This window comes from Myxine glutinosa, chromosome 2 (assembly GCF_964187855.1).
Source record: "Myxine glutinosa chromosome 2, kmMyxGlut1.1, whole genome shotgun sequence".
Classification (NCBI taxonomy): Eukaryota; Metazoa; Chordata; class Myxini; order Myxiniformes; family Myxinidae; genus Myxine; species Myxine glutinosa.
The window spans coordinates 87,180,937-87,207,922 of record NC_136262.1 but is presented as its reverse complement, the minus strand read 5'-3'; the positions used below and the strand labels follow the sequence as shown (position 1 = coordinate 87,207,922).

Sequence of the window (26,986 nt, the reverse complement as noted above, 5' to 3'; positions counted from 1 at the left end):
TTTTATGTGTCAGTTTGTCTTTTTGTTATTAATGTTAGCTCTTTCACGAGCCTCGATCTTGTATAAGAGAAAAAAAAAGGACTCTGGGACCCGTTCGGTGGCTGTAGGGGTTCGGGGACCACTTGATCGTTTATTTGTTTCTCCCTGTGTCTGTATATGAGTCCGCTGGAGGATCCTCATTTAGGAATTAGATTTTAACGCACATTCTTTGTTATCCTGGCATTTATTTTATTAAACTCATTATTTGTTGCATTCCCAATTCCTTGTCCTGTCCTGTTTATTTGCTGGCGGTTCGGGAAAACCCGCTTCGCGTCCGGCCGTGCAGGTAAGCCTTGTGACCCTCCATCCCCGCGCGTGTAAAATGAGCCGCCGTAGTTTAGGTACGCCTTGGAGTTAAAACTCCATTGGCCATCCGTCACCCAGGGGTGTTAATCCCAGGGACGTGACAATATATATATTGTTACGGTTTTCCGCCGCCCTTCCTACCCTTATCAAGGGGAGATTAAGCCCCATGTTCTTTCTGGGCCGGCGTAACCGAGACTTGAAACGCCCCTTCCGGGCAAACGCAAGGTAGGGTTTCGGGACAAGTCTCGCACGTACCTAAATACCTGCGCCGCCACGGAAGCGGGGAACAAAGCCTCGCGCGAGCCACGTGTAATTTGGGTACACCGAGCGGATTGCGTACCACGTGGTCCGTGCAGTTACCGTTAGTATTGGAACCCGATTAGAGCGGTTCTATTCGTACCACGCTTAGTCAATGATGGAAAACACGAGACGGTTGAATAAAGGAAGAACACTATTTAATTATTATTTACACTTATATGTACAAGTCGGAAGAAAGCAGACATAGAGCAGAACTTAAGCAGTCTTATAATAAACCCAGACACGGGCCCGATCACACTCACAAAGGGGAAATGCAGGTAGGATGGTGTTCACGCGCTGCCTTGGTCATCCAGGAACGGCTTCGCCCGACGTGGCTCTCCACGGTCACAACACGTCCCGCGATGAAGGCAAGCAGGTGGTAGAAGGGATCCTCGTAGCGCGTCTCTCGAACAAAGGGGCAGATGAGGCAGGAAGGCAGGAGGGAATGTACGCGTCTCTCGGCGGCTTGGCGGTTTTCCCCAGCACGTTGAGTTACTGGCGTGCTATCACTCGCGTAACCCAATAGTGGCTCGGCCTCAAGCTCAACCGAGCGTCCACTTTGGTACGAGCGCTTATACTTAGTTCATGCGCGTCTTTTCTCCGAACTCGTAACTCTCATCAATACTCAGTCAAGCGCCTCCCTTTGCAGAACTGCAAGCTCACCTCTCGACAGAAGGACCCCTGGTGGGGGCTTCGCGCAACGGGTTTTATTGCCATGCCCTGAGCCCTCTTGAATGTTCCAACCACACCCTGTGACGCATTGCCGCAGCCACTCCCTTTGAGCCCTGATTGGCAGCTCACGCTTACCGTCAGCCTCTCGGCCGCCCTCATTCGGTCCCTGCTTGATTTGCCAGGCCTGCCTCGTGTTAATTCGCGCCAAAAAGCCAAAGGCAGCACAAGGAGGCGTAAGGCAATGGAGGCGGCATAAGGCAATGGAGGACCTACTCTCATTATTCTACTCAACGCAAGACTAACACAGGAAAAGGACTATTCTCACACATACTAAGAAATAACTGAACTATCGCGAGGCTACATGTTGTTTGTGTGACTATACTATGAGGGGGAAATTTAACCTTTATTGTACAAAACTCAAAACCGCAACACTACCCCTCTCCCTCGTCAGACTCGTCTCCGAGTCGAACCCAACAAAAATGGAACGACCGGTTTTGAGAATGATCTGGAAAATTAACTTTTACTTTTACATGTGACATATAGATGTGGTTCCCCCTAACATTTACTCTAACCCGTGTATGCGACAGTTTTAAAACACTAAATATGTCCCCCCTATTGCGTTGAGTAGCTACTCTAACAGAATCACGTCCACAATTAACCGAATCCGGAATTTGTCAAACTAAACACATAGCCGGTGGGCAGCATTTTTATATTTACAAGCACAGAAAATTTAACCTTATTTACAGTTCTATGACCCAGGACCTGTCCTTTTTGAAGAGAAGATTGGAGGGAAGAGAAAGCACAGCAAAGCACAAAAACACACATCATCCATACATTTGCTGCTTGCTGCTTGCTTCTTGCATCTTGCTTCTTGCTTCTTCTGTGTGCATATATCAAACCGGCTAGTCCCCGGACCGGCATACAGGCCATTCCTGCTCTTCAGGGCTTACTAAACTTACAAATCTTCTCGTCCCTAGCACACCATAATAAGAATGCACAACAAATGCTTTTATTTCTTTCTCTGCTTCAAAAAGGGGACCAAAAAACAACAACAACCACGGTCCCCGAAAAAGGCCAACCCCCGCTTGCGGGGAAAAATGGCCTCTAAAGGTGTTTTTTTTTCTTTCTGCCAGGCAGGGCCAACCCTATGTGGTCCGACTGCGTGACATTCATGCCACACAAAACAAGTGGTCCAAAGATGCAAGGTGATGCTGCAGCAAGGTGCTGCACATCAGAGGTGTAAGGCCACAAAACTTGTGGTCCATAAGTGTATAAGGTGCAGCAAAGGGTTGTGGCAGCAAAGTGCTGCACTGGTGCAGCAAAGTTATAACAAAAGGCTATTGCAGCAAAGTGCTGCACAGTTCAGCTGCACAGATGTAGCAAGGTGCAGAAAGATGCTGCACAGGTCGATCGTGCTGCACAGTTCCACCTCCAAAATGGTCCTGGGGTGGGGGGAGAGACGAAGCATGACCAGCAAAGCGGAAAGGGTGCAAAGGTACACAGCAAAACAAGGTAATGCAGCGTGAGGGGCATGGAAGAGCGAGCAGAGCAAGCTCGTCCCTATCCGTCCGTACCCCCCATCGTCGGCTTACACTACCCTAGCCCTTCCTTGTACAGGGTGTCTCAAAATACATGGAACCCATGTCACTGCTAATAATTCTGCCAATATTAATGTTCTTGTTCTTTTTTTTCAGATTTGAAGAGAGGAGACAATAACAACTAATAATTATCAATCAAAATGCCTTGGACAAAGGAGGGAAAAATATTTTGCGTCACTACTTATTTGGAGACGAAATCATTCAAAACGGTGCAAGCAAAATTTCGCAGGAAGTTCAACTTCAACAACTATCCCCAGAAAAACCAAATTTATCGTTGGGCACACAAATTTCAAGCCACTGGATCAGTAAACAACCTCAACAAGAAGGCAGAAACACCCAGTTCTGGCAGGAAGCTGACTGCAAGATCTCCTGACAATGTGAATGCGGTGAGACATTGTCGGAAGGAGCCCGAAAAAGTCCATCCGAAGATGTAGCCAAGAGCTGGGTCTTTCACGTGCGTCAGTGCAAAGAATCTTGATCAAGGATCTTCAGCTGTACCCATACAAGATCCAGATCAAGCATAAACTCACACCAGCTGACATGGAAAAACGTGTTGTGATGTGCCGGTGGTTCAAGAACAAGATCGAAGAGGATCCTGACTTTCTTGATGATGTTTGGTTCAGCGACGAAGCACACTTCTTGCTCTGTGGGCATGTCAATAGCAAGAACAATGTGTTCTGGGGCACACTAGCCCCAGACGAGGTGCTTCAGAGGCCCTTGCACTCTGTGAAATGCACGGCCTGGGTGGCCATCTCAAAACATGGCATAATCGGACCGTTTTGGTTTGAAGACGCAGACGAGGAGGCAGTCACTGTCACAAAGGAGCGTTACATTGTGGTGCTCAACAAGTTCTGGAGGGGACTTGGGAGACGTTGTGGCGTGAATCGAGATGTGCAATGGTTCCAACAAGATGAGGCAACTCCACATACAGCCAACATCACGATGGAGTGGCTGGACCACCGATTCCCTGATCGGCTGATCAGCAGGCGCCGCGAACCCGAGTGGTCTCCGCATTCACCCTATCTGAACCCCCCAGATTTTTATCTCTGGGGGTTCTTGAAGGACCACGTGTATGAGAATCGTCCTCAATCCATTTCTGAACTGAAAGTGGCCATCACCCAGAAGATTCGTGCCATCAGGAAGGAAGAGTGTGTCAGGGTGATTGACAACTTCGCTCGTCGGCTTCAAGTGTGTCTAAGGCGCAAAGGCGGTCATTTGGAACATGTGCTCTAATAAATGTATCCTTTGAGCTAGAGACCTCAAATCTTCAGTTTTTTTTATTGTTATCATATCAGCTTCCAGGAAATGTAATCTTTTTTGGAGTTTCTTGTCTGAGTAAGAAATTATTATCATGTTAATGGGTTCCATCTATTTTGAGACACCCTGTATTTACAAATTAGTCTCTACGTCTTGTCTCCCATATCCCCCTCTATTCCAAATTCGTCTCCCAATCCCTCCCAGGAAGGAAGGAATGGAACAAACACAATGTCTCATCACGTCCTGCTTCGGTGCCCCATGGAGGTAACCATGGCTGGCACCCCCATGTGCCTATCACTGCCATCCCCCTAATCTAATGCTAATGGGCCCTGGCTTTGAGGAATGGTCAAACTACCATTCCTCCACGTAGGGTACACTATCCTCATCCGTCCACTACACTCAAGCCTCTCCGTGTGGAAATACGTTGTCATCACGGCTCGACCTCGAGAGGCCGAGCGATCCATGCGGGTGGTTTGTCTACTGTATGGGGTTTCCGTCCGGCATTTTTGATTCAGGGGAGGAGGTATGGATGGGCCGAGGTGCAGGGCCCCATCCCTGCGTGGGGCCTCGCAGTCCCACGCACGATGACCCAACCGGCCCCGGCCGGAGCACCGCACCCGCTAGGGTGCGCGGCTCCGAAATCTCCTACCTCCCCTTGAACCTCGCCGTTCGCCTTTGCCGCCACGGTACGGCATCAACCATACAGGGCGGGGGGCGGCACGGGTCGTGCACGGCGGTCCTTGTGAAACCGCCGCACCACCGATCCCAGCCGGTCCCTGCTGCATACAACTCACCGAGGGCTCACGTCGGCTATCCGTCGCGCTAAATGCTACCCCGGTTGGTGTCGATGCTTGAGCCGCGTTCTCACCACTCGCGACCCACTCAGCACTTGCACACCCACACCTAGGCGCACTCACGCCTCTCACACACTTCGTTACACACTTTTCTGTTACACATTCAGGTGTGCATTCTTCCTCCACGCACTCTTCTACCGCACAACCAGGCGCACACACGCCTTCCACACACTTCATTATCGCACACCCTCGCGCACACTCTTCCGTTACACACACTGTAACACCCATGGGTGTGCACTCTCCTGGTACACACCCAATCATCGCACACTTTTTCTTCACGCACTCTTCTCGTGCACACTTTCTCGTTACATACTCCGTAACACCCACGGGTGTGCACTCTCCTGGTACATACCCAATCATCGCACACTTTTTCTCCACGCACTCTTCTCGTGCACACTCTCTCGTTACATACCCCGTAACACCCATGGGTGTGCACTCTCCTGGTACACACCCAATCATCGCACACTTTTTCTCCACGCACTCTTCTCGTGCACACTTTCTCGTTACATACTCCGTAACACCCACGGGTGTGCACTCTCCTGGTACACACCCAATCATAGCACACTTTTTTCGCACACACTCGCGCTCCGGTGCACACTTTTCTCTCATGCGCGCCAGTCGCCCTCGTACACCGCACAATGGACCTTCCGCGACCGCCCGGGTTTCGTCTCTTTCCCAAGCGTGCCAAAAACCCATTCGCGCCAAACCCATTCGCGCCATTCATTCTAATCACCTTGGGGACCTCCTGTCCCGCCAGCACCTGCAAACTTTCCATTTGGTTAGCAAGCCCGACATCACGATGCAAATACAAACTTTGGGTGCATTCCATTACTTCCCTCTGTGCTATATTTTCCGACTCTACCGTGTCTTCGGCCCCAATTGTTTCTTTAATTCCCATTATTTCTTCGACGACCGCCGGCGCGCATGAAATTTCCTCGTCCAATTCGGCGGCCGTCGGCTCTTCTACACCCCGCGTCGCGATTCCTATAAATCCCCGGTCAACTTATCTGCGCTCTGCGCTACTTCGCTCTCCACGCGTTCCTCACACCGCGTCACCTCGTCACGCACCACCGCGACCTTCCCGCTCAACCTGCGTCCAATGTCCTCCCCCGCTTGTTTTATCATGGTGACCATTTGTTCACCAACTTTGTTCCTTTCCCTGGTGGTTTTGTCCCCCATTTCTTTCAATTGTTTTTCCAATCGCTCACCCTGAGCCTTCATATCGTCCTTGTTACACCTTGCTTCGTCCCTCATTTCTTTCATCCTATCCTCTATTTTTTTCGTTTGTGCTATGATTTGTGTCATGAGCAACTGCATGTTGGAACTCACTTGCACAACGGGTTTGGCTTTCGCCGCCACGTGCGAGGCGCGGCCATTGTCTTTGCCAGCTGCCTCACCCTTATCAGCTTCCACCATTACCAACTGTCCCTCTCGGTCCTGGGTCATTAATTCTACCTCTATTTTTACCCCCACCGGCATTTGACCGCCTTGGCTAGCCATGGTACGAATACAAAATTTTGGATTTAATAACAATTTCGGTCGCTCGTAATTTCGAGAATTTTGGTGTCCAAAAATTTTGTTCAGGGTTCCAAATCCACACTCCTGACCACTTCCTGAAGCTGGAAATGTTACGGTTTTCCGCCGCCCTTCCTACCCTTACCAAGGGGATATTAAAGGAGAACGGACACGACCAAAACAACTTTGCAGATTTCGAAACATAAACATATCTTAAACACTTCTATTGAGTTCATTTCACAAATATCTTCTCGGTTTTATTAGAATTTGTCAAAATATCGCCGAACAAGCAAAATCAGTTTTGTCAAAACCGCAAACCGGAAATGACGTTTGCGAAGTAACCCAGTTTTTCGTTCTTAAAGCCTTGTTGGCTTCGTGACGATCAGAACATCGCTTTGTTTTCGTTACGATCAGTTGGAATCATGCCCAGTCGTTGTGTGGCTGCTGCTAGTGCGTGCCCGTACGTGCGGGGAGGTAAGTACGTGGATATACGTACGTTGACGTACGTACCAAAAATAAGGCCTCGCTGTCCGGAAGTTCGCATATCGCAGTTACGATTAATCGCAAATTAGTTTTAATGGCCAAGTATTCAATTTTCAAACCGCGAGGCAGAAACAACAAACACATGCGGTTCCTTCGCTGTCGCTTGACCGTACGTGCAAAGAAAAATTAAAACTTGCATCGTTCCTTCGGTCTTCGCACTCGTCCTTCGCCGTTCCTTCGCTCTCGCCCTTCGCTGTTCCTTCGTTCACGTACAAAATGTATGTGTTTGCTAAATAAATGGCCATAACTTGGTAACCACTTGTCCGATTAATAGCAAACCTTGAAAAGGCACATCCTCAGGTCCCCAGCAATATACCTGGCAAGTTTCACTTAGATCGGACCAGTGGTTGTCGAGAAACAGCGGTCACAGACATACACACAGACAGACACACAGACACACAGAGATTGCTTGCATTATAGAGAGTGCTATAATGATACAATTACAACTGATACACCTGCAGTGCTGCACTAAGTCAATAAAGTCGTATTTCGTTTCTGTGTTTCTATCCATTTCTTGCCTCACGGCACCGAACATTAATTAAATATTAGTTATGTATTCCATTGACCAGAAAAAGAAACTTTTTCAATTAAAAAAGAGATAAAAATGAATACCATTCAGTATTTTGGAGGCGCCCGAGATCAAAATCGATCGCCATTGTGTCTGTGGCCGACGATTTGTCTTCTTCACTCTCTGGACGGTATGGTTCGAATCTGTATGGGAGAATCGAGTGTGATTCCCCAAGATTATTAACTTTCTCTTCATTTTCCGCATCAGATTGGTCAGAAATATCGCTGATATCCAGACTTACGCAACTATCGGAGTCGGTGTCTGCCATTGTTTACTATTGCGCAGTCACATCAGCTTCCTCCGATGACGTCACGATGATGATGATAGTCATCACCAGATGCTAGCCGGCGCGAGAGAAATTGTCTGCTGTTCGCATTTTAAAACTCGGATATCTCACGATTCACGCATGCTAGAGCAACAATTTTTGCGCCAAACTTAATCTTGTTTGTTGCTACAATTAATTAATCTTAAGCATTTGATGTCGATACTCATGTCCGTTCCCCTTTAAGCCCCTTGTTCTTTCTGGGCCAGGGAGTTGTTGTATGCAGATGATCTGGTGTTTATTGCGGAAAGTATGGATGGACTGAAGGAAAAGATGAACAAGTGGAAGGAATGTATGGAGACAAAAGGTCTGAAGGTGAATATCGGAAAGACGAAGGTGATGGCAAGTGGTAAAGCATGTGGTGAGGTGGAAAGAACTGGGAAGTGGCCCTGTGCTGTGTGCAGGAAAGGTGTCGGAGTGAACTCCATTCAATGTACAATGTGCGCTGAGTGGATTCATCAAAAATTTAGTGGTCTGAGAGGGTCATTAACCAGTGTGGCAGCTACATTCAAATGTAAGGTGTGCACAGAGGGAGCTGCAGATGGAGGAAATGTTGAGTTGGATCTTGGAGACGGCGTGAAGCTGGAAGGTGTGAAAACATTTTGCTACCTCGGAGATATGCTGAATGGAGAAGGTGGATCAGACTCGGCAACGGTTGCTCGAGTGAGATGTGCATGGAAGAAGTTTCGGGAACTGAGTGGCGTGCTGATGAGGAAGGGTGTGTCGTTGAAGCTAAAGGGATAGGTGTATGCTGCATGTGTGAGAAGTGTTATGATTTATGAGAGCGAGACATGGGTAATGAACGTAGAGCAGCAACGAAGGTTGGAAAGGGTGGAAATGCGAATGGTTCGATGGATGTGTGGAGTATCGTTGAGAGAGAGGAAGACAAATGATGAATTGCAAAAAATGATGGGAATAGAGCCTGTGATTGATGTTGTGAAGAAGAACAGGTTGAGATGGTTTGGTCATGTGTTGAGGAAGGATGAAAGTGACTGGTTGAGAAGAGTGATGGAAATGAATGTAGAAGGAAGTAGAGGACGGGGAAGACCGAGAAAGACGGCTAAAGATGGTGGAAGAAGAAATGCGGGCAAGGGGGTTAACAAGGAGAGATGCAGAAAATAGGGCAAGATGGAGAAGATTGTCATGGGGACCGCAAGGCTAACCCCCGCTCTAGCAGGGAAAATGGCCTTAAAATGCATGTTGTTTTGTTGTGTTGTTCTTTCTGGGCCGGCGTAACCGAGACTTTAAACGCCCCTTCCGGGCAAACGCAAGGTAGGGTTTCGGGACAAGTCTCGCACGTACCTAAATACCTGCGCCGCCACGGAAGCGGGGAACAAAGTCTCGCGCGAGCCACGTGTAATTTGGGTACACCAAGCGGATTGCGTACCACATGGTCCGTGCAATTACTGTTAGTATTGGAACCCGATTAGAGCGGTTCTATTCGTACCACGCTTAGTCAATGATGGAAAACACGAGACGGTCGAATAAAGGAAGAACACTATTTAATTATTATTTACACTTATATGTACAAGTCGGAAGAAAGCAGACACAGAGCAGAACTTAAGCAGTCTTATATTAAGCCCAGACACGGGCCCGATCACACTCACAAAGGGGAAATGCAGGTAAGATGGTGTTCACGCGCTGCCTTGGTCGTCCAGGAACGGCTTCGCCCGGCGTGGCTCTCCACGGTCACAGCACGTCCCGCGATGAAGGCAAGCAGGTGGTAGAAGGGATCCTCGTAGCGCGTCTCTCGAACAAAGGGGCAGATGAGGCAGGAAAGCGGGAGGAAATGTACGCATCTCTCGGCGGCTTGGCGGTTTTCCCCAGCACGTTGAGTTACCGGCGCGCTATCACTCGCGTAACCCAATGGTGGCTCGGCCTCAAGCTCAACCGAGCGTCCGCTTTGGTACGAGCGCTTACACGTAGTTCATGCGCGTCTTTTCTCCGAACTCGTAACTCTCATCAATACTCAGTCAAGTGCCTCCCTTTGCAGAACTGCAAGCTCACCTCTCCACAGAAGGACTCCTGGTGGGGGCTTCGCGCAACGGGTTTTATTGCCATGCCCTGAGCCCTCTCGAATGTTCCAACCACACCCTGTGACGCATTGCCGCAGCCACTCCCTTTGAGCCCTGATTGGCGGCTCGCGCTTACCGTCAGCTTCTCCGCCACCCTCATTCGGTCCCTGCTTGATTTGCCAGGCCTGCCTTGTGTTAATTTGCGCCAAAAAGCCAAAGGCAGCACAAGGAGGCGTAAGGCAATGGAGGACCTACTCTCATTCTACTCAATGCAAGACTAACACAGGAAAAGGACTATTCTCACACATACTAAGAAATAACTGAACTATCACGAGGCTACATGTTGTTTGTGTGACTATACTATGGGGGGGAAATTTAACCTTTATTGTACAAAACTCAAAACCGCAACAATATATATATATATATATATATGTATATATATATATGTATATATTTGACTAAAGAAGCACACTAACCCTATGACATGACACTGATGTAATGCACATAAATTATACCAGTCAAGTTTGGGGGTTCAACCTGTGTGTACATATATGTCGTGTGATTCCCCGGGTGAACACCACAGGGATCACGAATGGCCAATAGCAAGCTTTTACGCCGAAGGTGATGCCCAAATTCGGATTTTATATATGCGGCGGAAGAGGAAGCTGAAGCTAACCTGTCGCGATCGCCGGTAGTCCCAAAGCCTGCAAAGAAATAACTCGCATGAAAACGGATTTAAAATGTACAAAAAGAAACAGGTTTATTAAAACGGGATGCCAGGACAAACAAAAGCGCGACGGTGAAACTACATTCCGAAAAGGGATGGCCCCACCAGAAACGAGGGATAAAATAACGTGGAAAATAATGTGTAATTATGGCACTTGCTCAAATGGGCAGAGGTATCCTGTCAGGAATAGTGTCGGCCCCAAACTCGCCGGCCAGACATGGCTCCGTGCTTGGCGGGAGGCGGGAATCCTCCTCCTCACAATACCCAGCAAGGTCTCGGCACACTACCGCCCGCACCGAGGTCCAGAACGTGCAGACAAGGGGGGATAATTGTCAGTGCACAAGAGACAAGCGGCAGAGTACACAAGGAGAAGAAAGAAGGAGGATCCAAAGAGGACAAAATGCCGGCCAGAGAGTTTTTATTCGCCGTCTTGTGACGTCATCGGCCCTCTCCATCAATGTCCACAGTCCGCCTCTGACGTCATCGGTGGTCCTGGCCAATCACGAATCCCTTCTTACCCCGGCCTTCCCATTGGTCAACTCCCACGCAATAGCGAGTTGCTTCTTCCTGGCCAATCACGGCTCCTTGGCGTGCCTTCAGCCTGCCTGTCTTCCGTGGCGATGTAGCTGGTGCGTCCAAATGGCCTTGCTCAGAACTGGCTTCCGGTTGGTTTTATTATTTACTAGCAGAGGTACCCGGCTTTGCACGGGAGTGGGAGGAGGAGGGGAGGGGGAAGAGGAGGGGAGGGGAACGGGGGGGAGGGGGGAGGGGGAAGCGGGGGAGGAGGAGGGGAGGGGGAAGAGGAGGGGAGGGGAATGGGGGGGGAGGGGGAAGGGGGGGAGGGGGGGAGGGGAAGGGGGGAGGGAAGGGTGTGGGGGTGCCCAGGGGAAGAAGGGCCCCTCCCCTCCCCCTCCCCCCCCTTTCCCCTCCCCCCTCCCCTCCCCCTTCCCCTTCCCCCTCCCCCTTCCCCCTCCCCCTCCCCCTCCCCCTCCCCCTCCCCCTCCCCCTCCCCCCTCCCATCCCCTTCCCCCTCGTTCCCCTCCCCTTCTCTTCCCCCTCCCCTCCTCCTCCCCCTTCACACCAGGGGGGTTGACTCAGCCTGTCATCCCACCGAGGTCGGAAGTCGGAACTCATTGTCGTCAAATAAATGTAGCCTGTATGTTTCACTCTTTGTCACATGCCGTTGGTCCCATGTCAATCGGATGAAGTTGAAAAATTAACGTTACGAAGGTTCTCTGGGACGTACTGATTCCGAATAATGAAGTTGAAAAATTAACGTTCCGAAATACGCTAATTACGCTAACAGAAGCGCTGGAGGGAGCACTGCGCTCCCTCCCTTAGATTCCCTCCCTCTTCTGCTAGCGCTAATTACGCGTAACACACATTTTAAAACCCGAAGTTTTTTAATTTTAAGGTGTGCTGTAGTCAGAAGCGCTAGAAGCGCTGCGCTCCCTCCCTTCGAATCCCTCTCTCTTCTGCTAGTGCTAATAATACGCTAATTTTAAAACCCGAAATTTTTAAAATGTTTATGTCTCCGTGACATTCCTGGGACCATCCCGAGTCGAACAGTACTTTCCGCTCGCAAATCCGTCCACGGGTCTCGAGATCTTAGAGATCATAGATAGATCAGGATACAGACACAGAGGCCAACTCTACTTTATATATATATAGATTATGGTTTAATTAATGGGCATTTTCTGTGCTGGTGTCTATTACGGTGCCATAAGGGACAAAGGATAAATCACATCGGGTAAGACATACAGGGATAATTTATCCTTATTGCCTAAGCTAAATAACATGCCCCGCCCCCTCGTGACGGGGAGAGATATACAACTTCATCCTACATCCGGGCTAAACAAATACTTATTGTAATGGAAATCAGATCCACAACATTGTCCTGTAGGTAGGTTTAATGACTTTGATCTCTGGCAATATCCTGTGGAAATACAATCATGCAATATATATCAGGATCATGGAATCATAAAGAAAGTTCAGTAATATCAATCAATGCAAGCAAGCCTAGATTATCTACGTATACGCACCATCCGAGTCTACATGTCTTAGATTAAATGTCACAGGAGTGTGCCGGAGCAGCAGTCGTCTTGAGTTCTTATAGACGCCTCTCAGTGGTTAGAGAGGGCATCACATCTGGGTTCAACTTAGATACAATTTCATTACATTCTCCCCGCCGTTAGAACTACACTTCCGCTAGGCAGGAATCAAGCACGCAGCAGCATTAGTAGAGTAGCGATGTCAGTCCATGTCAGTCGGTCCACCCGTAGCGATCGGGATGGCGAATTTCCCTGCCCGCACGGGTCCGGAAACTACCGGGTACTACATCCCCAAGCCCGGAGTCCCCCGCATCAGAGTAGCCCCCTGAGGCAGGCGACAGAGGGGGCACCACAGTGCCTACAGGCAGGGGTGTATTTTGCGACGGGCGGGATGGCAGATGTTCCATAGGCAGAGCCACGGAAGAGTCCATAGACTCATAAATTGGTTCGTCGATGGCCCCGCAAGGCCCCGCAAGACAGTGGACTCGCGTCCATCAGCCATCAACATGCGAGCATGCTCAGGATTAGCCTGGAGTACCTGCACCTTATCCACTAGTGGATCATACTTGCTCATGCGAACCGCACGTTTGAGGTAGGCCGGCCCGGGCTCAGCGAGCCAGCTAGGTAAATATCGGATACTCCCCGAGCTCCTCGGGTGATGAAACTTCCGTTCGTGAGGAGTCTGGTTGGTGGCCGTACATAGTAAAGCCCTGATTGAGTTCAGCGTCGCAGGTAACGACCAAGCCCATTTATCTAGGCCCCGGCCGAGGGACCTAAAGCTTAGCGTGACGGCCCTCCATATAATCCCATTGAAGCGTTCGACCTGCCCATTCGCCTGTGGTCTATACGGGGTGGTATAGCTAGAAGCGACATTATGCTGAAGTAAGAAGCTCCTCACTTCCTGGACAGGAACACTGCCCCGCGATCGGTATGCACGTAGGCCGGATTCCCAAACATAGAAAACAAGTTCTGCAGACACCGTATAACTGTGGCGGCCGTCATATCTGCGCACGTGAAAGGAAAAGGGAATCGCGAGTACTCATCAACGATAGTGAGCAGATAACGAGAGTTACCCGATGCCGGCAGCGGCCCTTTGAAATCCATTGCCAATCGCTCCCACGGCCTAGTAGCCCTGACCAGCGTCCCCATGGGAGGGTTGTAAAAACGTGGTTTGAGTTCCACACATATAGCACAGTCGCGACAGACCTGGCGAATGTCCTCAACCGAGTATGGCAGATTACGACAACGCACAAAATGAGCGAAACGCGTCACCCCAGGATGACACAGAGTGTCGTGCAAAGAGCGCAGACCCTCCAAAGATATGAGGCCCGCACACGTTGCCGGCCGCGATAAAGCCTCGGCAACCGGGTTATCCCTCCCCGGGCGATATTTGATGGTATAGCAGAAATCGGCGAGTTCGATGCGCCAGCAAGTGATTTTCTCATTCTTAATGCGTTGAGCATGCAGGGTGTCGTACATAAACGCAACGCTCTGTTGGTCCGTGATGATTTGGAAGCAAGGTCTGAGCAAGTAGGGACGCCAACGGCGAATCGACTCGACGATCGCGTACGCTTCTTTTTCGACAGACGAATGTCTCCGCTCAGCGGAGGTGAGAGTTCGCGAAAAGAAAGCCACAGGGCGCCCCCCCCTGGGAGAGTCGCAGCTATCGCATGATCTGAGGCATCACTTTCCAAAACGAAAGATTTGTTATCGTCAATTGTCGCCACAGCGGCCCCAGCGATGTCGGACTTAAGGCCATGAAAAGCAGCCTTGGCATCAAGGCTCATGGGGAACGCTTCGCAGTCCACAAGTGGGCGGAGTTTCACGGAGAAATTTTGCACCCACTTAGAATAATGGGCGAACAGCCCGAGAGCACGCTTCAGCGAAGCTCGATCGCAGGGCGGGGCCATGTCGAGCAAGGGTCGCAGACGCTCCTTATCCGGAGCAACAGAGCCGTGTGTCACGGTGTACCCCAGAAGATCTATCGTGCGCACGGAGTAACGACACTTAGCCTCATTCATGGTTAAGCAATACCGCTGCGTGACTTCGAGGAAGCGCTTCAGATTTGCATCATGATGCTCCTGGTCATGCCCGCAAACCGTAAGATTGTCCAGATATACAAAGACGTCGATCAAGTTCTCCTTAGCGATGAGGTCGTCCATAGCCCTCTGAAAACACGCGACCCCATTTGTGACCCCAAAAGGCAGCCGGGTGAACTGGTATAACCTTTGACCCGATTCAAACTCGGTATAGATACGGTCGGCCTCGGAGATGGGGATTTGATGATACGCACTACACAGATCGAGAATGCTGTAGACCAAGTACTGGGCCACCTGTCGAACCAGGGAGTCCATCCCCGGAAGGGGGTAGGCGTCCAGCTGTGTAAATCGATTAATCGTCTGTGAATAGTCGATTACCATGCGTTTGCGATGCGCTTCACTTCGTACCACCAGGACCTGGGCCCGCCATGGCGACTGACTAGGTTCTATGATACCTTCCTTTAAGAGCTGGGCCGTTTCTTCTGCAATGAATTGCGCGTCAGCTCGTGAGTAGCGTCGCGATTTAACCGCTACAGGTGTGCAGTCCGTGGTCATATTGGGGAACAGCGACAGCGGCTCAATTTCCATCCCTGCAAGAGCGCACACAGCAAGCGTGTCAGGGCCACCAAATTCCATTTCCAACCGTCCATGTCGCTTAAGAAAATCATGTCCTAGCAAAACATCTGCACATAATGCTGGTAAGACCATGAGATGCACATCTGGAAATATTCGTCCCTTTATCACAAGTTTCAATCGACATTCCCCTTTTGTGCTGAGCCTAAGCCCTTGAGAGGCCATAAAGATCCGACGTCTTGTCCCAATAACCGGCCATCCATGTTTTTGCACCAGTCGATAATTAACATAACTATCAGTAGACCCTGTATCGATTAAAGCTCGAGCAAAAATTCCCTCGATCATAAGAGGGATAATAGCCCGAGCCAGGCCAGGTGGTCCTGCAGGTATCGAGCCATCCAGGCGAGACGATCGCGCCTCGCGTGTGGATCCAACGCCAGCTAAAGTTTTCCATGCTGCAGTAGTTTGTAGTTCGTACGTGCAGCCTCCGGAGGGCGCTCGTGTCACGCACGGAGTTTCAGAGCCAGCTGGAGTTTTCCGCGCCGAAGCAGGAGCTTGTAGTTCGTACGAGCAGTCTTCGGATGGCGCTCGTGTCACGCGCGGAGTTTCAAAGCCAACATGAGACGTTCGGATGCCGGCCAAGGACGGTCGCCCCGCATTCTGTCGTGTTTGCGCCACTTGTTTTGACGGCGCGATGAATTCCACCAAGGTCGAGCGAGCAGCCAGGGGCCCACGAGGAGGTGCGATTCTCATCAAAGTCGAGCGTGGCGCCCCGCTCTTTGCTCGGCCCACTGGCTCGGCGATAAGCACATTCATTGTCGAGCGAGTTTGTTTGCCCCGCGTCGCCTTTCGGCAAACCTTTGCAAAATGGCCTGGTTTTGTGCACAAATGGACATATCGCATCACAAGCCGGGCAAACAGACCTGGGATGTTGTCGATTCCCGCAAAAATAGCACATAGCGTTGCGTCCGGGCTTTGGTCCGGCAGCTGCTGCGGCCGTCAAGCCCGGTTCAGGGTCCTCCTCGGGAGTGGCCGGGGATTCCGGCAGAGATGCCGTGGCTGCATCCGCGTCCTCGGCGGTAGCTCTCTCCGGTCGAGCTTGTCAAGATGTCCCCGCAGTGACGTATGGGTGTTCATACGCGTCGGATTGTTCCCGTGCTTGGGTGTAGACGTGAGCTAGCTATAGAGCTTCAGCGAGCGTCAAGTCGGCTTCTTCAAGAAGTCTTTGACTATTGAGGAGCTGAGTCCTGAGACGAAAGAATCGCGTACAAGATCATCGCAAACTTGTTCATGTGTACGTACCGCCGGCGCACTGTCAGTCAGCAGATGCCGTAGCTCTTGAGCGAAATGATCCAGGGTCTCCGTGGGCTGTTGTTTCCGTATGGCGAGCAGGTGCCGGGAATAAACCGCGCTTCGTTTCTTGATGTAAATTCGCTTTAGCTCTGTCACCGCGGCATCGAATGTCACGCACTGTTCGATAGCCCGGTAAACGTTATGATGCACTTTTGTCTGTAGCACCTCTAATTTCGTTTCATCAGTGACAGCGGTTTCCTGGGCCTTGAATTGATTGTCTGAGGTCTTCAGCCAATGTGTCAGTTCCGCGCCCGCGTCCGCTGCTTGCGGGTCGGCTGCGAATTGCGGCACCTGAATCATCCTGTGTCCCGCCATGTCGCCCACGTTCGCCTCTTGTTCTCGATTGGACAGCGAGACAAATTGTCATTAATTGTAATGGAAATCAGATCCACAACATTGTCCTGTAGGTAGGTTTAATGACAATTTGATCTCTGGCAATATCCTGTGGAAATACAATCATGCAATATATATTATATATCAGGATCATGGAATCATAAAGAAAGTTCAGTAATATCAATCAATGCAAGCAAGCCTAGATTATCTACGTATACGCACCATCCGAGTCTACATGTCTTAGATTAAATGTCACAGGAGTGTGCCGGAGCAGCAGTCGACCGAGTTCTTATAGACGCCTCTCAGTGGTTAGAGAGAGCATCACACCTGGGTTCAACTTAGATACATTTTCATTACACTTATTACATGGGGTGATTCTACTCGACATCCAGAGCATGTTAATTTATACATCCTACCTGTTTTAAATTATCTCTACCCCACCGACATAATAAATATATATATATATATATATATATATATATATATATATATATATATATATATATATATATATATATATATATTGAAACCTTGACTTACGAGTTTAATTCGTTCTGTGACCGAGCTCGTAACTCAATTTGCTCGTTTCTCAAATTAAATTTCCCCATTAAAATGAATTGAAATGCTATTAATCCGTTCCAGCCCCCCAAAAACCACACCAATTTTTTTAGAAATATATATATATATAAATATTTCACCTGTATGCAGCATACAAGTTGGCAGGATGGCCTGGACTGGAGGTACGCACACTTGACTCTAAACTGTCCAGCCTGGGTTTGAATCCCGACCCAGCTATAACCTGTCATGTCGGTGTTTCACAGGCAGGGTGATTCATCAATGTGTGTACCGCTAAACTGGGCGCCCCGTTTGCGCCGCAGTGAAAGTATGTATATATATATATATATATATATATATATATATATATATATATATATATATATATATATATATATATATATATATATATACAGTGGGGAGAACAAGTATTTGATACACTGCCGATTTTGCAGGTTTTCCCACTTACAAAGCACGTCAAGGTCTGTAATTTTTATCATAGGTACACTTCAACTGTGGAAGACGGAATCTAAAACAAAAATCCTGAAAATCACATTGTATGATTTTTAAGTAATTAATTTGCATTTTATTGCATGAAATAAGTATTTGATACATCAGAAAAACAGAACTTAATATTTGGTACAGAAACCTTTGTTTGCAATTACAGAGATCAGACGTTTCCTGTAGTTCTTAACCAGGTTTGCACACACTGCAGCAGGGATTTTGGCCCACTCCTCCATACAGATCTTCACCAGATCCTTCAGGTTTCGGGGCTGTCGCTGCGCAACACAGACTTTCAGCTCCCTCCAAAGATTTTCTATTGGGTTCAGGTCTGGAGACTGGCTAGGCCACTCCAGGACCTTGAGATGCTTCGTACGGAGCCACTCCTTAGTTGCCCTGGCTGTGTGTTTCGGGCCGTTGTCATGCTGGAAGACCCAGCCACGCCCCATCTTCAATGCTCTTATTGAGGGAAGGAGATTGTTGGCCAAGATCTCGCGATACATGGCCCCATCCATCCTCCCCTCAATACGGTGCAGTCGTCCTGTCCCCTTTGCAGAAAAGCATCCCCAAAGAATGATGTTTCCACCTCCATGCTTCACGGTTGGGATGGTGTTCTTGGGGTTGTACTCATCCTTCTTCTTCCTCCAAACACGGCGAGTGGAGTTTAAACCAAAAAGCTCTATTTTGGTCTCATCAGACCACATGACCTTCTCCCATTCCTCCTCTGGATCATCCAGATGGTCATTGGCAAACTTCAGACGGGCCTGGACATGCGCTGGCTTGAGCAGAGGGACCTTGCGTGCGCTGCAGGATTTTAATCCATGACGGCGTAGTGTGTTACTTATGGTTTTCTTTGATACTGTGGTCCCAGCTCTCTTCAGGTCATTGACCAGGTCCTGCCGTGTAGTTCTGGGCTGATCCCTCACCTTTCTCATGATCATTGAGGCTCCACGAGGTGAGATCTTGCATGGAGCCCCAGACCGAGGGAGATTGACTGTCATCTTGAACTTCTTCCATTTTCTAATAACTAGGGCATTGCCCGTACTATATCTATATCTAAAATTATATCCCCCCCCCTCTATTTACATGAAATGGTTTGGTCCAAAGCGAACGGCTTCCGGAGTTTGGTAAAGAAATCGCCATCGCGTGCACAAACGCGCAGGAAAGCGAATGAATCGCAAATTCGTTTTTATTAGTTTTAAAACATAGTTTAACGCCAACATAGTTTGCAAACGTGAAATAAATGAATACGCTCTCAAATGTGCCATCCGAGGCAGAGTGTGTCCGCCACGTTCGGCACACGCGATAGTTCGCTGCTCTCTGATTGGTTGAATCGTTTTTTGGACATAGCTCGGTAAGTAATTGTCCGATTAATATGAAACCTTGAAAAGGCACATCCTCGGGTCCCCAGCAATATACCTGGCAAGTTAAAAGTATATCGGACCCGTGGTTGTCGAGAAACAGCGGTCACAGACAAACAAACGTACAAACGTACAAACAGAGATTACTGGAATTATAGATAGATTGCGCCAACAGTTGTTGCCTTCTCACCAAGCTGCTTGCCTATTGTCCTGTAGCCCATCCCAGCCTTGTGCAAGTCTACAAATTTGTCCCTGATGTCCTTAGACAGCTCTCTGGTCTTGCCCATTGTGGAGAGGTTGGAGTCTGATTGATTGAGTGTGGACAGGTCTGGAGACGGCTTTGCGGTCGGTCTTTGCGGTCTTTGTGGTCGGAGACGGTCTGGAGACGTCTTTTATGCAGATAACGAGTTCAAACAGGTGCAGTTAATACAGGTAATGAGTGGAGAATGGGAGGGCTTCTTAAAGAAAAAACTAACAGGTCTGTGAGAGCCGGAATTCTTACTGGTTGGTAGGTGATCAAATACTTATTTCATGCAATAAAATGCAAATTAATTACTTAAAAATCATACAATGTGATTTTCAGGATTTTTGTTTTAGATTCCGTCTTCCACAGTTGAAGTGTACCTATGATAAAAATTACAGACCTTGACGTGCTTTGTAAGTGGGAAAACCTGCAAAATCGGCAGTGTATCAAATACTTGTTCTCCCCACTGTATATATATATATATATATATATATATATATATATATATATATATATATATATATATATATATATATATATATATATATATATATATACTATATATATATACATACATACATACATACACACACACACACACACACACACACACACACACACACACACACACACACACACACACACACACACACACACACACACACACACACACACACACATTGCCACGAATATAACCAAATTCCCTCCCCACTCCTCCGAGATAATACTTGGTGGAAGCACCTTTTACAGCAAGTACAGCTGAAGAGTCTATTGGGATAGGCCTCTACCAACTTTGCACACCTTGGATGGGCAATATTTGCCGATTCTCCTGTACAAAACTGTTCAAGCTCAGTGAGGTTGTGTGGGGAATGTTGGACAGCAATCTTCAAGTGCTGCCACAGATTTTCGATTGGATTTAGGTCTGGGCTCTGACTGGACCACTCAAGGACATTTATCTTTTTGCCCCTTAACCATTCCAGTGTAGCTTTGACTGTGTGCTTTGGGTCGTTGTCATGTTAAAAGGTGAAATTTGTCCCAATTTCATCTTTTTTGCAGAGGGCAGCTGGTTTTACTCTCGGATTTTTCTGTATTTTGTTCCATCCATTTTCCCTTCTATCCTGACAAGTGCCCAGTCCCTGCTGATGAGAAACATCCCAATAACATGATGCTGCCACCACCATGCTTTCCAGTAGGAATGGTGTTTTTTGGGGTAATGTGCTGTGAAGGGTTTGCGCCAAATGTAACGTTTTGCATTTAGGCCAAAAATTTCCATCTTTGTTTCGTCAGACCACAAAACTCTTTTGCCACATGGCTCCAGAATCTCCAGAGTAGTTTTTGCATACCTCAAACGGGACTCAAGCTGGGCCTTTTTTGAGTAATGGCTCATTGTGGAGCCACCATACCGTACAGGCCAGACTTGTGGAGTGCTTGGGATATTGTTGTCACATGCACACAGTGACCAGTCTTTGCCATAACGGCCTGTAGCTCTTTCAAAGATGCCAGTGGCCTCTTGGTGGCCTCTCTGATCAGTCTCCTCCTTGCTTGGTCATCCAGTTTGGAGGGACGGCCTGATCTAGGCAGGGTCTTGGTGGTACCATATGCTTTCCACTTCTTAATGATTGTCTTGACTGTGCTCCAAGGGATATTCAATGCCTTTGAAATATTTTTATACACATCCTCTGATCTGTGCCTTTCTACATCTTTATCGCCGAGGTCTTTTGAAGACCATAGTTGTCTTTGCTGTGAAATGCACTACTCAGCAGAGGAAGCCTACAGGAACAGCAGATTTTATTCTGAAATAATCAGAATCACTACAATTTAACACAGGTAGAGGCCAATTAACTTGGTGTGTGATTTTGATGGTGATTGGTTACACCTGAGCTAATTTACAATTGCTATTATAATGGGGGTGGACACGCATCCATCCAAGATATCTAGTTTTGTATTTTTAATCTATTTTCTGAAATTTGGAGAATTTGTTTTTCACTTGGAAGTTGTGGGTAACAACATATAACTAAAGGTGGAAAATGTCTGATTTAATGCATTTTACTTCCAGACTACAAGGCAACAAAGGTGAAAAATTTGCAAGGGGGTATATTTCTATAGGCACTGTATATATGTATACACACTTGTATAATGGCATCTGTTATGAATATATTATGATAATTCATGAAAGCCGATAGCAAGAAGGTAAGCATTTATAGGTAAAGCTTTCTGCTGGAGTTTGAAAGCGAGATTGTGCTGGTTAACCGACTGTGTGGACACAGCCATGGTCCTGGAACGACTGATGTGGACCCACAACAGAAGTTGTGGACCTACTGTTTGGAGAGGTTCTGGGCTGAAAGGGTCGAAACGGAGCTCAGCTGATCGAGGCAGCTGAGAAAATCTATCTATTATTACAAACCACTAAGCTTCCTACTTTAGGTATACAACTATTTTGACGTTTGCATTAAATGTAAGTATTGGGTGTTGTATGCAGAATGTCATTTACAACATTTTAAAAATGTTTATATGATGTTTTGGGAAATAGTCGTTACTTCTTCTAATCGTGTGTGTGTGTGTGTGTGTGTGTGTGTGTGTGTGTGTGTGTGTGTGTGTGTGTGTCACTTCCGGCTTGGCTCAGATGTGCTTAAGAGGTATACATACGTGTATTTTGTTAATATGCCATGTTACTTGCCTTAGTTGCTGTGCTTGTGGGGCTGGCAGGGCCGGCGCAATCGGGAATCTTGACAGACCGTGAGACTGTCAACCTCTTCCTGTACTTCACGGTAAACCCCAAACCACGCGTTGAGTACATCGACCGTCCCCGCTGCTGTCTTCGTGGCAAGGAGTGCAGCATTAACCGTTTCCAGCAGGCGGAGAGCCGCTGGGGCTACAGTGGTACCAGCGATCGCATAAGGTTTGCCTGAGAGGGGATGTTTTTGGAACGGAGCAAGATTTTTAAACTTGTTCCTCCAAATTCTGTCTCTGTCCGTTGAGGACCTTTTCTCAAACAATAAATGTCATTTACTGCATATTAATTTTAAAGTGGCATAAAGGCTTGAAAGATGGCATTTGGGTTTGGGAATTGTAAAATGTCCAACGTCATTTTGTTGAGGTGTTGTTCAACATCTTGTTATGCTAGTCGGGACTGTCGGATGCTACATTGCTAAATGCAAAACTCGTCTTTTACCCATTGTGATTTTAGTGCCGTGACATGTTCATAGAATTTAAGGTTTAGATTTAAACACTGTTTTGGACTTTGTTTATCACATGCTAGCAGGGGTACCTGGCATTGCCTGTTGCTGTTATAATCCTGTTGGCATGTTGAATAAATATTTTTTTTTTCTGTTTTTTTTTGTGGGGGCCTAAAACACCTTCCTTCACCCACTAAGGAATAGGGTTGGGAGGTCATTTAATGTTACCTTTCACAAAGCTACAAAGGTTCAGGCAATACAGAGCAAAAAAAAATTTTTTTTTTTTTTTTTTGCCTAAAACACTCCCCTGCACTCACTGATGAACCTCTAACTTTGGTGAAGATCTGTCTGGCCATCTTTGAGAAAAAATGGCAACACACACACACAAACATTGCTCTCTTACAGTATACTAGAATATAAGACCCATCACTTAGCTGACGGGAACACCAAATATTTTTTTTTGTGCTGCAAGTAGACTGAAGAGCGACCTGCTTTGTGATGCTTTAATAGGTGGTGTATATTCGGAAATGGTGTTTTATAGGGCGATAATAAAATGGAAATGTTGAAAGAAAAACTATTGAATATAGCAAACGTTTGCTGAATCTAATCGATATGAAAAACGGGATTGAATGAGGCTCGACATTATTATAAGTGAAGAAGATTATGAAGGAGGAAGAGTTTTTTGTTTTTGTTTATTTTAATGTAAATGAGTATGATTTGTAGGATTTGGATACATGGAGGTTAGTGGAGGTTTGGAATAAACGTGATGGATAAAAGATCTTTGTAGGGAGAGGTATAAGTGGTTATGTTTACTTCCTGAGAGTGGTTTCATTGAAATCCGATCTCAAGTTAACAAAGAAGGATTCCTTGGAGATCCTGCTCTCCGTGCAGGGACAACCAACATGTTGGCATTTGCAGTTTTGACACATGTGTCCATGTACCCATAAAAAAAATTCTAAAAACTTTTTTTGGGGGGGATCACATACAAATTCGGGAGTTACCTGAATCCACCATAGTTGGATTTATTGAAATCCGTTCTCAAGTTATCACACGATAAACAGACAAACAGACACTGCTCCTTTTAAAATATAGATATAGTATCTGGGCATCTGCCATGGGATTGGGGAATTATTTTATGGAAAGATACTGTGTAAATGCGGAGAGTCGTTCAGCCTTGCATGCTTACTTTGCCATCAGCAAGTATTTGCAGCACAACTTGCAATTCGGGCTGCATTTGCATGAGTCCCAATCTGATGAACGATAACCCCACACCCACCTCCCCCACTTCCCCCCATTACCCTCCTCCAAATAAAATGAAGGATAATGCGGATGGTGGCCCATTTCGGCCCATTTCCCATTTCCACGGCCCATTTCCATGCACACCAGCACGGCGGCACGAATCGCTACCCATCCCTCATCCGATCAGTTCTCCAATCGCAAGGCAGGGCAACTTGACATGTATCAGTATGGAGTTTCTTGTGCAGTTGATGTCATCTGGGAATTTCACTGCAAAACAGAATGCTCCATAGTGGACACTCCAACAAGAAAACTTAGAAGAGTTCAATGAGCAATGTAAAGTCACGTGAAAAAGTAAGTACACCCCATGTAAAGTTTTGACTTTTTCAACATATTTCAACATACAGCTATTTGATCTTCATTTCGACAATATTGATAGATAAAGGTGATATAAGATAACAAATATCATGAAACATTTACATTTTGTAGTCCATTGTATAATTTAAATAAATATAAATGCAAATTTCGCATGTGGAAAAAGTAAGTACACCCTTGGCTCTTATAGGTGGTATTGCCCCCTTTGGCAGAAACAACCTCAAGTAGGCGTTTCTTATAACTGTCGACCAGTCTCTGACATCGACTGGGAGAAATTTTTGCCCACTCCTCCATGCAGAATTCTTTTAGCTGTGCGATGTTTGAGGGGTTTCTTGCATGCACAGCTCGTTTCAAATCCCCCCACAACATCTCGATGGGATTTAGATCCGGGCTTTGACTTGGCCATTCCAGAACCCTCCATTTCTTTCTTTTCAGCCATTCCTTGGTGGATTTACTGGTATGTTTAGGGTCATTGTCATGTTGCAAGGTCCACCTTCGGTTGAGCTTCAACTTTCCGACAGATTGCCTCATTATCCTCAAGCACCCTCTGGTACAATGAAGAATTCATAGTGGATTATATGATGGTGAGCTGCCCAGGACCTGATGCAGCAAAGCTGCTCCAAACCATAATATTTCCACCACCATGCTTTACAGTTGGTATCAGGTTCTTGGGGTGAAATGCTGTCTTTGGTTTTCGCCAAACATGTCTTCTGGTACTGTGGCCAAATAGCTCCACCTTTGACTCATCTGTCCAGAGCACTTTGTTCCAGAAGTGCTGGTCTTTGCCTTGGTGTTCATTGGCAAACTTTAGTCTTAATAATAATAATAATGCATTTATTTTATATAGCGCTTTTCAGGAAGCCCAAAGACGCTTTGACAGAGTGCAAAACATAACGCATAGCAAAACATAAAGACAATTGCAAAAAAAGAAGAATCAATAGGGAAATATTCAAAGCACAAAGGAGGGAGAAGGAGAGGAGATAGTCAGGGGTTAGATGCTGTGGGTTAAATGTTGAATGCAGTGTTGAACAGGTGGGTCTTGAGTGATGTTTTGAATGTGGTGAGTGAGGAGGAGTCTCTGATGGTGTGAGGTAGCGAGTTCCAGAGGGTGGGAGCAGCGATGGAGAAGGCCCTGTCCCCCCAGGATCTAAATTTGGTCCGGATGGGGGGGGGTCAGGAGGTTGGTACCAGCAGAGCGGAGGTTGCGGGTGGGAGTGTGTCTGGAGAGGAGGTCAGCCAGGTAGGATGGGGCCAGGTTATGGAGGGCTTTGTAGGTCAAGAGGAGGATTTTGTACTGGATTCTCTGGGAGATGGGGAGCCAGTGAAGCTTGTAAAGGACGGGGGTGATGTGGTCACGGGTCCGGGAATGGGTGAGTAGACGGGCAGCGGAGTTCTGAATGTATTGGAGTTTATTGGTGATTGTTGAGGGTGAACCATAAAGGAGGCTATTGCAGTAGTCCAGACGGGAAGTGATGAAGGCGTGGATGAGGGTTTCTGCAGCCACAGAGGAGAGGGATGGACGGAGACGGGCGATGTTTTTCAGGTGGAAGAAGGCTGTCTTTGTGATCTGTTTAGTGTATTTGTCGAAGGAGAGGGTTTGGTCAAAGATGATGCCAAGATTCCGGATGTGAGGGGAGGTGGACACTGGGAAACCGTCGATGTTGAGGGCAAAGTTATGGGTGGACTTGGTGAGCGTTTTTGGGCCAATGATGATTATTTCAGATTTATCACAGTTAAGTTTGAGGAAGTTGATTTGAAGCCAGGATTTTATTTCAGTGATGCAGTTTGTCAGGATAGAGTGGGTGGCGGTGGAGATGGACTTGGTGGAGATGAAAAGCTGGATGTCATCGGCGAAGCAGTGGAATTGGAGACCATGACGGCGGATTAAGTGACCGAGGGGGGACAGGTAAAGGATAAAGAGGAGGGGGCCAAGAACTGAACCTTGGGGGACACCTTGGGGGAGGGGAGCAGTGGGGGATTTGCAGTTATTGATGGAGATGAACTGACGTCTGTCAGAGAGGTATGATTTAATCCAAGAGAGGGCAGTGCCGGTAATGTTAAAGGTGGTTTCAAGTCGGGTGAGGAGGATGGTGTGATCGATGGTGTCAAAGGCAGCGCTGAGGTCGAGGAGGATGAGAATGTTGAGGTTGCCAGCATCAGAGGAGAGGAGAAGGTCGTTGGTGATTTTGAGGAGAGCAGTTTCAGTACTGTGGTTGGACCGGAATCCGGATTGGAATGTTTCATACAGGTTATTGGCAGAGAGGTGATGCTTGAGTTGAGTGGCTACAGCGCGTTCCAAAACCTTTGACAGAAAGGGTAGGTTGGAGATGGGTCTGAAGTTATTTAGGGTGTCAGGGTTTAGTCCAGGTTTTTTCAGAATGGGGGTAACAGCAGCAATTTTGAGGGATGGTGGGACGATGCCTGTAGACAGGGAGGAGTTTATTGTTGCAATGATAAGTGGAGAAAGAGCAGGAAG

The 26,986-nt window shown here is 47.6% G+C and overlaps 1 protein-coding gene across 3 annotated transcripts in view; it reads left to right on the top strand.

Annotated features, from left to right (window-relative positions):
* The window catches only part of LOC137421631 (BTB/POZ domain-containing protein 2), a 93,271-nt gene that overhangs the window by 59,723 nt on the left and 6,562 nt on the right, over positions 1–26,986 (top strand). The window contains exon 5 of one of the 3 annotated variants that reach the window (XM_068107874.2): positions 22,430–22,622. In XM_068107874.2, the coding sequence (XP_067963975.1) occupies positions 22,430–22,622 (193 nt within the window). Of the gene's footprint in view, positions 1–22,405; positions 22,623–26,986 lie in introns of all 3 variants that reach the window. The other 2 variants (XM_068107875.2, XM_078771195.1) reach the window with 2 other exon arrangements.